Source organism: Hyposmocoma kahamanoa, unplaced genomic scaffold (assembly GCF_003589595.1).
Source record: "Hyposmocoma kahamanoa isolate Upper Pololo Valley unplaced genomic scaffold, ASM358959v1 86, whole genome shotgun sequence".
In the NCBI taxonomy this organism is placed as follows: domain Eukaryota; kingdom Metazoa; phylum Arthropoda; class Insecta; order Lepidoptera; family Cosmopterigidae; genus Hyposmocoma; species Hyposmocoma kahamanoa.
In genome coordinates, this window is record NW_020654289.1 from 14,048,051 (window position 1) to 14,061,352 (window position 13,302).

Consider the following 13,302-nt stretch of genomic DNA (forward strand, 5'->3'; position numbering starts at 1 on the left):
ATAACGTGTACACAATACATATATGAATTGTAAAACAAGAAACATACCTACTAACTATTTACGAAACACCATTTATAGAAGCACAACATAGAGCATAAAGATCCGTTTAATGAGTTACAATCAAAATAATGAACACGTATGACATATACAACACTGCGTTTGTTTACACTTGACAGTTTTCATGAGTGAGTCAACCTCTGCGGCTCCTTTGTTTGTTTACATCTGCAACGTGACGAACACAAAAACCATTAAAAACGTGATACATTCGCGACCCGACAGAGGCTTTCCGCATTAACTCGAAGCGTGTAAGCGTCGCGGTCGCCGATCGTTTACTGTCAGACGGCGAATCGTCCGCCGACGAATGAATTTCCCTATTAGTAAAGGCATTACACAAACGACACTACATCCATCCATGCTATTTGTCTTAACTACGCAATCGAAACCCAGAGGCCGTGAAGATTTAGCATATTGAAACTATGAAATTGGAGTTAATGGAATATAAAATGCTATTAGTGGTGACATCGTGCTATACATTCACAGATTTGTTTTTTACATCTGGACATGACTGTAGATCTGCAAAGCTCATGACAAGATAATTTTTCTGATAAAACATTGTTAAATACAAAAGAAATAAAATCATTTCAAGTGCTTTGAATAAATAACTCAATAGTTCTAGCTACAGGACTACATCCAATGCCAAAGTCAGGGCAGGGCTTCTTCTTTACAGAAATACGTAAAACTCGTCTTAAAGGAACTGCCTGCAGCAAACAATCAAACTAAATACCTAGTAAGCATAAGGAATACCGAGGGAGCATGTAGCAATATCCTGGGGCGATCAACTGATCTCATGTTACGGCAAACCGACGCCGAACTGAGCACAGGAAATGTATAACAGACGTATAGTGATACCTCGTAAATGACACCAGCACACGGTACCACGTGCTCATTGAGTTCTAACCAGCGATTACATTACGAAATAATTAATACTCGACTCGGCATGCAGCCACTATTAACAAGTCTAAACGGATCTCGGTTAAAATAAAAAATTGTACGTTTAAATGACGAAGGCGACACGCGACGCAATTCGTTTAAAATAAAAAAAAAAACTTGAAAAGTATATTGTATGCAACGTTGATAGAGCGTTCTGTACTAATAACCACAATAAAAATGTTTTAACAGTTATTATGTGCGCATACATAAAAGTTAAGCGCGGTTGAGTATCGAATACAATTAATTACTTTCAACAACGATACGTTTAGTAAATGCGTGAAAAATATGGGTAGAACAGAAACTATCACTTACAATTATGTTTGTTCAGGCTAGCCAAGTTTCAGACCTATCGTAAAGTTTTTACTTAACTAAGACTTAAGCTCGTTCTTATAAAATTACACAATCAATGAAAAACTGAGTAAAGAGTCTAACTCAAGATGACCATTTAAAAATTACATGTTTTGCAGTGATAAGTCTTTGACATCTTAATCGTACTCCGTTTCGGATTTCTTTTTTGCTAGTTAAGAAATTTAAAGATGCAGATTAGCAGAGAATGAAAATATTGAGATACACCATTGACTTACAATTATAAGTCAATGGTGTATCTCAATATTGGTGCTCGAGCCATTAATTAGCGAACAATGTTACACGGTTCGTAATTTTATAGTCCAAAAGAACAAAAAACCATTGAACAAAATAAATAAAAATGTTTTTTTTTTTTTAAGTTCTAGATGCAAATCAATTATTTGCTTTAGATCAATTATTTTACTGTTACTTGGCAATGCAAAATATCAACGCATGACGTTCGTTGCATTGTGCGTTTTATACACGTGGCGAAAAAAGCAAATACTATTCAAAATACGCATAGCGCTCTGGTGTCAGGACTTTACAATACTTTTAATAAATGACAACAAATTGACTTTAAGTGAACATCGCGTCAATGGGTCCACGACTCCACATCCGTGCAGTCGTTGTAGTAAAATGCAATAACAATTAGTGGTATTTGTGGCAACTGGAGCGTGAGAGGAATCCGGCGTACGGTAGTGTTCGTGTGGTGGGCACAAACAGGGCTCACATCAGCTTCAGCGCCCCGTGACCGACTGTGAGTGGCTGAGGCTATATTCATGTTTGCAAAGGGCAAGTTTTCGAAGCTGGTCTGCCTTGTGATGCACACATACTTTTTAACAAAGAGCAATATTGTATTGCGTCAATATGATGGAATCACTTTCTCCTATACACAGTAACGTATAATCAAAATCTATTAGCAAATTGATAATTTATTAGCAGGACAGATGACGTTTCGTTATATACATATAATGCGACCCCATTTTCTCAACAGACATGATTGTGACTGAATGTCGGGGGAATCGTCAAAGTAATGAATTTGATCAAACATTTAATTTCACCGGAAATTACTGTACATTGCGTGAATGTCAGTATGTGTATATATATATGTGTGTGTGTGTGTGTGTGTAGGTCTATTCAATCAACGCAAAATGAATAAATTAGGTTTATATTTAAATGTTATGTTTCGTATAAAAACGAAAGGTACCTATCTACTATTCTATCTACTCGTCGGTTTATGTGATGTCGATTGCCTATAACAAGTTTTATCGGAAACATCGCATATAGAGTAGTAAATACTATGTGACAGGCCATGACCTGCTTCCCATCACTGGATAACTAGAGGTAGTAAATCTGCCGAGCATCTCTCTCACACAAGCGTTGATTTATAGTTAATCACAATTCATAATGTTCGCACGTCAGATTAATTTTGACAAAATATCGTTTAGGCAAGATTTATGCCGAGAACGTAAATAACATCAAATCGACCTACAAATTAAATAGTCATGGTCTGCATACGAAAAGGATAAAACAGATGACAAGAGAGAGATGAGATGGATGGACAAGGAAGTAAACAAATTGACTCGTGAAAGTAGAACCTTAAAATCACTTCTAAGTGCAGAAAACAGGACGCAGATTTAACTCTTCAGCCGACGTCAATAAAAGATATACCCATGTTCAAAGCCACCAAAACTGTGACTAATTTGTCTTAAATGCGTAACATGATGTCATTCAGTAAAATCACACACAGTTGTGACTTCCTCAACAAAACTGTCCTGACAGTTTATATATGTTCAAGACGTTCCACTTAGCGAGTGGTCGAGCAATCACCAAGTGGATCTGGACGGTCTGTACTAACGTACTGTACCCATCAAATTACGTTCGCAAACATTGTCGATGCTTGGGGACGGTGATGTCATCCGTCGCGCCTGATGGCTGCTCTACGTCAACACCTTGCTTGGATAATGATTTACTACACCATACATAGGCAGCAGTATCGCTTACAAAGGAAAGCCTCTACAACTTGAAGCGATTGACAGAATAGTTATGTTCTATTGAAATAAAGAGCGTGAAATGATCGTAATAATTCAGTAATAATGTTTTACTTTCTGCTTACTAAAACCTAAATAACTTACTTGTTGTGCTACTTGTGAAGATTTGTAATTAGCACTTTCACCTGTAATTTAACATATACATATATCTTTATTGTTGAAAATTAGTTATAAATCTCCCAAAAATAAATAAATAAATGAACAGCACAACCGGATTTTCTCGAGTAAGATATAGTTAAACATCGAAGTCTCGGGTGCACAAATTGTTGTCACATGTATCTTTGTTGCAAGGTAATCGCCACAAGTCATGACCGGCGTCGGGCGAGGACGTCCTCGACGTGTGACTCATAAAACTTCAGTCGTTTTAATTGTTTTTAACGACATCGACCTTACTTCCTCTCTGCGATAATTCTTTGTAAAGCGGAATTCCTTTTCGAGACGATTTCGAGTAAAACCCGACATAAACTATCAGAGGTTACTGACTCTCACACGACAAAAACGTCTTTGGGTCTCAAAATGTTTATTGTAAACATTATGGAGGCCGTTAAACAGACGTGACTACTACTGAATTGGATCGTCGTTCGATACATCGTACTGAATCTTAATACAGACGACAGTAGCAGAATCGTGAGTGATCGAAAGATACGTGACGTCCAAGCACTACTTAGGCACTATCGCGCGGGCATCACAAAACTCGTAATGTATAATTGAAGAAGAATCTTTTTAAATGTAGCTTTTTGTGGGGTCGACATGCTAAAACCGTCGTCAAAACTTAGATTATAAAGTTAATCCATTATTGTGAAAGCGACAGCTTTCGTTTGTTACTGTCACTTCACAACAGCTAATAGCTGATGACAATTAGATGAAATTCTGTGGAAAAGTTTTGTTCTTCATTGAATTTTCGCTGGTGCAGCTGGTCGCAGACCGTGGGCACGAGGGCAGACGAGACAAACTTTGTGTGGAGGATCCGCAAGCACAATCGTTTTGAGTCGGATTGATATTTCACCATGGTGTCTACATCAGTCGACTTGTGTCCTAAAACGGGTCAAGGACTTCCAAATTGACCACTGCAACTCGGGTAAGGGGAGAACACCTTCGGCTGGGGTAATTAAATCAATTGGAACATCGAGTATGGCCAGCCAAAGTTTGCATCACATGTCCATTGGGCTATTTTGTATGGAACACAGAATGTATCACAAATTAGTACAAAGCTTCTCTTTATATGTAAAACAAATGTAAAAATTCGATAATTCAACATACTATAATAATACCATACAAAGACGAAAGAGATTAATGTGCAAATAAAATTTGTGTCGCATCTTTATAAATGTCGCGTTTAAACGTCATCTCATGTAGCGCAAAGAATTATAGAGTGATTTATATAGTAAGAGTGAAGTAGAAACAATTTAAACTGTATATTATATATATATCTCTGATCCGACAAGATATGTTCGACATTAAGCAGCACCCAGATGTGATCAGTGAGGGTTAGTTAGATTGATAGAGTCAGAGCGACATCCGCGCACTGCCTGAGTCTCCACTCGTTTAAATTTAGAGACAGACATTGCAACTGTATAGTATTATAGATATTTGCATTCAGTTAGCAGACTAATTTTAGGCACACTACTCGCGTATTTATAGTTTCGCTATCTACTTTGTTGTCTGAAGTCGGTGAAAATATAATATATAAAAGTTCAATAAACTTTAATCTGTCAGGTGATGTTTGTTTAAGTATTTATAATGACAGTGTTGATTCAAAGGTAAAGGTGCCTTGTAATCGAAGTTGTGTGGGAGGGATTACTTCTTACACTAATGCATTGTGTATTTAGGACAATATGCAAAAGTGTATCTGACACAAAAGCCACCAGACGGTACCTTTTACCCACATATTGCATTATATAAGTTATACTTACCTGCATCATTATAAATTTTATCTTCATGAATGAATCTAGCTGAATGTTAGTTTGAATACTATTGGTTTAACACATAGAATATATCCCCTAGCTAGGCATATTTTCTACAGAAAATATTTGTACAATATTTAAAGTAAAAAGATGAACTTACTTCACAAATATCCCAAGCATCTTGAGATTCCATTATTTAACAATGTTGAATAAGTGTGTAAATTTTACACAATGATAATGTAAATGCAATTTTACACTTTTTTTGTCTAACTGACCACCCAAAACTATATGTTGTATAACAGAAACAGTACCACCTTAGTCATTACAGTTCACTAGATTTATAGCATCTTTTGGGTAGTTAACTAAAATGTATGATTGTCTTTTCATAAAAAGTGTAAAAAAAAGATAAATGTTCAATGGGGGTTACCATGAGGACCACATTAACACAATGGCTTCAATAATTGTCAAACAAAAACTCCACATCTAGTTTGTTTTTATTACCTGCATTACATGAACAATGCCAAGTTTCCATTCCCACATTATAGAAATTATTTTAGCACGACAATACAATAGAACTGGATTATTGAGAAAATTTATGCTTGGAACTAGGTTTAGTTGGAGTGGTGGTATTTTATGAGTGCAGGGAAAATTAAGAACATTCTGATATAAATTGGCCAGAATCTCATTTCAAAATTGCTTTGCCAATCAGTTTATTTCTCATATAAATATACACGACTGATTGGAAATATTCTTTACACTAATTTGGAATTATACAGTTGTTTGACCTAACATGTGACATTATAATAACAAAGCAAAAAATTACAAATATTTCATATTACAAAATTTCATTATTATTGGAAAACTAGCTGATGCTAGTGAGTTTGTCTGCATATAAGTACTTCAAGTAGCCCACTGTACTATACTAATGACCATAGCATAATTGGTTATTCATACAAACTTTTATCCCTTATAATATGACCCCTTCTAAGATTCATTTTTGTGACAAAAAATAGCCTAAGTTCTTCTTCTAGGTACCATCTATCTCTTTACCAAAATTCATCAAAACAGTCCAGCGGTTTAGGCATGAAAACATAATAGACAGTCACTTTTGCATTTATAATATTAGGTCGGACTATAATTAAGCAAGATGTAAGTGGGTAATGTAAGGGTTATGTTTCACGACTTATTTTGTTAATTTGAAATGGATTGATCTGAATAGTTGGAAATAAATTAAAAAAGGATTTTTTGCTTTCATAACAGTCTAAAGCTCTTTAGAATTTACAATTGGTAAGGTTTGGAAAGGCGATGAAGCAAGAATTCTTAATGATATTTCAAGTACATGTAACATGTTGAATGCAACTATTTTGACAGATGAAACAGTTGCCACCAAACATTTGGATAATATCTACTACTACAGGAATGGATGTACTTGAGTATATCAAATAAAGTTACTGTACTAGGGTGGCTTATTTAAGGCATGTGCAGCTCCTCATCACTGCAACCAGTAATTGACCTAAACTGATCACCGCTCATTAAAACTCAGTGCCAAAGCCAATAAATAGGATTAAAGAATAGGACTTACTTAGCTCTGCTTGTTTTTACCTTCTCTGACTGAAACTTATGTTTGGCCAATAGGAAGTTTATCAAATAAAGTTACATTTCAAAGACTACTTGTTTCATTTGTGATACCAAGGCATAAATTCCTGGACATTTTGAGGTATCATACCTATTAACTATGCATTTTGAGATACGTTTTTATCAAGTATCTCATATGAAGCAACAATGACATGAATTACCTACAAGTTGCCTCCCAGTTAATATTCAACCTAACAACTAAGTACCAATATGTACAAAATTTTATCAGAAAATATACCAAGGCAAACAGTGCAGCTGAAAAACTTTTAAAAAACTTAAACATTGTCTTAGAGGGTATATTAGGGCACATTCTTCAAGCTTCGAATGTTTCGTCGCCAGTTCCAAGATTGACAAAGCCTCCGTAAGGAATTTCATAAAGGCATCAAGGCCCCAAATTGAACAATTTACTTATGAAGTAACAACTTATGTATAATTGGTGTGTTTCAATATACAACAAAAATGTCATTGCAATTCTTGCAAGTAAATTGTAAACAACAATGAATTATGGTTTTTATGATATATTCCACAAATGTGGACGTTTCATCCCGCCTACAATCTTGTCGCAACTTCAAGCTTGTACTCATACCGTGTCAGATAATCATACCGTGTAATCATAATGGAATCAAAAACATTTTCACTTACCTGATAACACGTGTATCAGATAACACTGTAATAATATCAGATAATCTTCACTTCATTATCAAATCACTGTCCATATGAAATAAGGAAACTCGTAAACACACAACACATACGTCACTCGCAGAAGTCCGCCATTTTATAAATTTTATAGAAACAATGTTGTTACAGTAACAGTCTGGTATACTTCTTACCACTAATACTAATAGCAGTTACAAAATTAGCTAATGAATAAAAAGAAATGGATGGTCGATAATTATTATTGTACTTATTGCCAATTCATTTGCTCTCGAAATTTTTCATTGGTCATTTTATTCTATCCCAATAAGCATATTGAAGATATCATGGAAATGGTGATATAGATAACTTTTTTGTAGATACTGACATTGTAATACAATTTCGTTGGTAATCCTTAGTATTTACCAAGAGGAATAAACCGATGAAGATATAAATGAGTCACTAATACTTCAAATATTATATGCTATAGTTCCTATACTTCAAACTTTGAAAATGCAAATAACTAGTGAAATTGAAATGAAATAAAATTAGAATATATGTGAACTCAAAGTTGGGGAATGGCCATGATGATGATTATACCAACATTTTAATCAATTTAATTTTGTCTATTAATGAACTAAAAAGTCAAAGAAATCATTTCTTAATTTTCTTAATATTTTCAGTGTTTTTCATAATTTTTTACTTATATTAGACTAAAGTCAGAAAAAAATTCGTTATACTAGAAGCAGCGGAATAAAACCGAGAAATTAGTATTTGATCACCACGCCTGTAACAAATAACTAAACGTATTTCATCAATTTTTCACATCAAGCTTGTGACTTATTTAACTCGTTACAATATATCTAAATAACGCACACACTCAACATAGCCCCGCACTAGGGAAACCCTGTGTCGCGGGTGCCATGGACACACACATAGACAACCACAAATTACACCCAAACTCACGAGAGAAATAAATGTAAACCATACAAACATTTCTCCCGGCCCGGGAATCGAACCTGGGACCTCTGCGTGGCAGTCCGGCATGGTAACCGTTCGGCCACAGAGGCAGTTAAATTCATTCATTCAAGGCAGTCTCAATTAATTTATTCGTCGTTATATTACCAGAACTACAAGGAGCGATTTCCCATATTTTTTAAAATTTTGTGATTTATCTAAATAAAATGTCAATGACTAACCAATTAGGTTTCACCGTTGGTCGGTTTCTTGACATCGTTTTTTTTTGTTTCTGAATAGTTGTTGTCCAATAATTTTAATTCTCGTTTTACTCTATATAACTTGCTTTTAACTATACAATATTTTTTTATTAAAACCTCAAAAGATATAATATTATCTAAACTATTACTCGAAGGCTTTTATCATGTTTTAGATAATATAATATGTTCTAGATAGCCTTCGAGTAATATTTATACAATTTTTCAGAAAATTTTCTGGAAAAATATTCACTGTTCGAAATTATATGACAATATTCCCGAATAATATTAATTTTACTTTTTACCTTATTAAAATAAATAAATGCCTTTAACCGTTTTTCGATGATCTAATATTAATACTGACATCACTACATGTTCCTTTTTAAAGTAACAGCAATGCATATTATACAGCCATCATCGGTGTATGAACTGAACCGAAAAAAGTATTTTTGAACGCAGCCGTTCGAAAATAAAATGTCAAATTAAATTTTGAGGTTATATTGATGTTTTGCAAAATAATTTCGAAAAAATAATGCAAAATGATTGCTAAGAACGGAAAATTATTCACAAAATTCGATTCTATTAGGTCTTCTTTTAATACTTTAACTAAACGAAAGTCATTTAAATACGGTTTACCATTCTTATTGTTCGTTGTCGGGGGATCTTTTGGTTTACGAGAATGGACGCAAATAAGGTTAATGTTTCAATATTATTAATGACACCACAACATCAGTCAATAATTATCATCAACTGTTTTTGTGGTACTCCAAAAAATGGTTTTTGTTCCATAATCGCTGCGTTGAAAACAAACGCGTTGACTATCGCAAATAGTCTCAATCATTACTAAATCTATGGTCTCAATATACACTGGTTGACGTCGCAGACATTCCTGTATTACTCTACTCTTTGTCGCAGACCATTGTTTCGTCTCTTTCTAAGCCACCCGTGGATACATGTTTGTTTATATCAATAGCCGGAAACTAAACTAATTATGAAATGATCTGCAATATAATATTATTTAAGTGTTCTTAACATCTATGTGCACTCTGAGTAATAATTGACATTTTATGTATCCATCTCCAATTACATACATATTAGACTACAGTTTCATGCATCTAGAAGCCTTTCAAGTATAAGAGGCTTGCGTTTATTGAATTAGTATTGATTATTTACTAGTGTACATTATGACTGAACTATATAAATTATAATGTGTGCATGTAGATTATTTCTTAAAATCTTTTGTTTTACGCAGACACTTTATGGCCCCGTGTACATGTAAAACACCGTTAATTGTCTAGTTGTAACAATTTTCATGAATATTTATGTTGTGTAACACAAAAGTGTTTTAATTTTAAATGTTCATGCATACACAACTGATCCATTGTTATTATCACAATGATAAACTCTGGAAATTACTACAAATTGATTATTTTGATAACACAATTATTGTGTTAAACTACAGATAAACGATGACCGCACTTTGTCCTACCTACATAATGTTACCAAATGTAACATTTTAAATTTTGTATGATTGCACAACATTTCCCCATCCATTATTGTGCTTTGGCATTAAAATACTAAGTCACAGGCTATTATTACCTTTCAACTAAACCAAATCTTGTAAACTGAGTATTTATAGTAGGTTTTTGACTATAATGAGTATTTAGTATTAAAATTGGGTGAATGTTTATAACTATAATACTATTTGGGGAATGTGTATGTGTCATAACTCATATTTATCGCAATTTTAGGTATGGATTCTCATGATTCAGCTAGAAATTGGTTGTTTATAAAAATTAATGCAAATAGATACAGTTTGTTACATTCTGGTGTTCATAAGATTTCCTGGAAGTCTCTTAGTAAGAGCTCCTACTTTTGTTATACTTCCTATATGATGTCCGCACATTGGTTTGCTACGCAAGCACGAAAGATGTTTGTGTCTATAAAGTACAGGGTCAACTGCACATCAAGCTTGACACTTAAGACTTGAATTCAACTCTATTTCACTTACGATAAGAATGGCCCAAAGTGCGAAGTGTCAAGCTTGATGTGCGCTTGACTGTAATGTAGAATGGTTCAATCAATAGCTATTATATTTACTGAACGCTTAATAAGCGAAATTCTTGCGATTGAACGTTTATAAGCTAAATGGTTAGTTAAATCGATGGACTGGACCTATAGTGTTTTAGTACGAGTATGATAAGTCACGGTGTCACGGTGTCGACAGCTATTTCACCTTAAACCGAAGTTCAGTCCAAAAGTAGTATACATACCTACTTGTACATATAGTAATGACGACATATTTGGTAGTACCTATGTATGACACGATTTGTTTCAATATCTGTGATTTCCATACATAGTTATAGAAGAATTTCTATTCAGCTGCATGCAAATATGTTATGTAGCAAACCTCTACGTATTGTTTAGAATTGTGTACCTAAAAATACCACGCTTGTATAAAATCATATGTACCATGTACATAATTTAATGTAGGTAGGTGTGGAATTAATTAATAGGTACACATTTTCTGCTCAGGTATCAATTTTCACACGTAAAAGGAGTAAGCAGGGAAGAAGCAGAGAAAATGGGTCTTCGTAAAGCTAAGGAAGTCACGTTGGAAACAGCATACGACGAAATTCAAAAACTTGATGTAGATAATTGGGAAAACAAGCGAGGCCCTCGACCTTGGGAAGATGCAGGAAGACAAAAGAAATAGTATCAAGTCTTGTTTTAGTAGGTATTATATTAGTATTGTAGGAAATATTTTGTTATAATAAATTATAAATATAGGCTGTCGATTTTGATTTTATTGTTAGGTACAGTACTACCTTTTAACATACCTACGCAATATACATCATGGTTTTGCCTCGCAACATAGATGCTGTAACATCAAGTCCTACTTTAAGCAGGGTACTCAGGGTAGAGATAAGGGAAAAAATAGGACTTCGTCAGCATTAATTAGTTAGGTAGACAATAAGGGTGGATCTATTAGTTAATTATATCGCATAAATGTTAATTAGAACCACTACTTTTATGTGAAATGTGATCAAAATACGCTGACATTTTATATACCTAATTATACTACGTTTAAGTATAATAAATTATTAATTGACACCACGACAATAGTTCTAGAAATATCTATTCGCACAACGCAACGTTGTTTTTCTACGCCCTGTTTTTAATTTGCGAAGGAGAAAGAAAAGGCCACGCAACATACGTCTATATCATCTCCGAACTGCGCATGACGCATGACCTGTTTGGGTGTAAATGTTCTCTATCTCTATTTTTTACAAGAAAAATGAAAGAGATATTTGCGCATACCTCGGCTCTTTCCGCCTGAGTATTGATTACGCCACGGAAGAATATAAAAGGATTCGTTACTCATTGGCCACCGTATTTCAAAAGAAGAATTCGAACGAAATAGTGGACGTTTTTGCGAACTTCGTTTCATTTATTCAAAGTTGTTTGTTGGAAATAATACAGTTTGCTAGAAGTTTTGTGGTATACAGGACTAAATTTTTGTGACTTTTTAGGTAAGTAATGCTATTCATTTCGCTCTATTGTTTTAGAATTGCATCTGAAGGAAAACTGAAATGACGTAGTATTTTATTGATCTTTGTCCGGAGAATAGTGACTCCGCCATTTTGGTTAAAAATGGTGTTTTAGCTAAACATAAGGTTCATTGCTTCAAGATTTCATATAGGTCATGATTATTCTCGTGTGTGATTAATGAGAGGCTTTTTGGAGCCATTTTCTTGTATTATTGAAGTGACCTCATTTCAAGATCTGCGTCACAGGAAATTGTTTCATTTCACAATAATTTTCTCATCCTACGTAATAAATAGCAAGCAATAAAAAACTATACTACGTATTTATTATTTATTTTCAGGACAAAATGCAGATCTTTGTAAAGACATTGACGGGTAAGACCATTACCTTGGAGGTGGAACCATCTGATACAATTGAAAACGTAAAGGCTAAGATTCAAGATAAGGAAGGCATCCCTCCCGACCAGCAACGTCTCATCTTCGCGGGCAAGCAGCTAGAAGACGGGCGTACTCTGTCGGATTATAATATTCAGAAGGAATCAACGCTTCATTTAGTGTTGCGTCTACGTGGAGGTATGCAGATTTTCGTCAAGACTTTGACTGGCAAGACTATCACCTTAGAAGTTGAACCCTCTGATACTATTGAAAATGTGAAGGCCAAGATTCAGGACAAAGAAGGTATCCCTCCAGACCAACAGAGACTGATCTTTGCTGGCAAGCAACTGGAAGATGGTCGCACCCTTTCTGACTATAACATTCAAAAAGAATCCACACTTCATCTTGTGCTTCGTCTCAGAGGTGGCATGCAGATATTTGTAAAAACTTTGACTGGTAAAACAATCACATTGGAAGTAGAACCATCGGATACTATTGAAAATGTAAAAGCAAAAATTCAGGACAAAGAAGGAATTCCACCTGACCAACAGCGCCTTATCTTTGCAGGAAAACAACTTGAAGATGGTCGCACATTGTCAGACTATAA

General features: G+C 34.5%; 3 protein-coding genes across 3 annotated transcripts in view; 2 read left to right on the forward strand and 1 right to left on the reverse strand.

Moving 5' to 3' along the window:
- LOC113234731 (tyrosine-protein kinase CSK) overlaps nucleotides 1–221 on the reverse strand; it is a 45,464-nt gene extending 45,243 nt beyond the window's left edge. The window contains exon 1 of the mRNA XM_026470193.1: nucleotides 48–221. The gene's annotated coding sequence lies outside the window, so the exon portion shown is untranslated. The remainder of the gene's footprint in view (nucleotides 1–47) is intronic.
- Nucleotides 222–9,311: 9,090 nt separating this feature from the next.
- On the forward strand, nucleotides 9,312–11,488 carry LOC113234919 (cytochrome c oxidase assembly protein COX16 homolog, mitochondrial). The gene is made up of 2 exons (XM_026470439.1): nucleotides 9,312–9,466; nucleotides 11,308–11,488. The coding sequence occupies exons 1-2, from the start codon at nucleotides 9,312–9,314 to the stop codon at nucleotides 11,486–11,488; spliced, it is 336 nt and encodes a 111-aa protein (XP_026326224.1).
- A 660-nt stretch (nucleotides 11,489–12,148) lies between these two features.
- The window catches only part of LOC113234732 (polyubiquitin-C-like), a 2,125-nt gene continuing 971 nt past the window's right edge, over nucleotides 12,149–13,302 (forward strand). The window contains exons 1-2 of the mRNA XM_026470195.1: nucleotides 12,149–12,305; nucleotides 12,662–13,302. The exon at nucleotides 12,662–13,302 is cut by the window's right edge and continues 971 nt beyond it. Of these exons, the coding sequence (XP_026325980.1) occupies nucleotides 12,668–13,302 (635 nt within the window). The 5' untranslated portion in view covers nucleotides 12,149–12,305; nucleotides 12,662–12,667. The remainder of the gene's footprint in view (nucleotides 12,306–12,661) is intronic.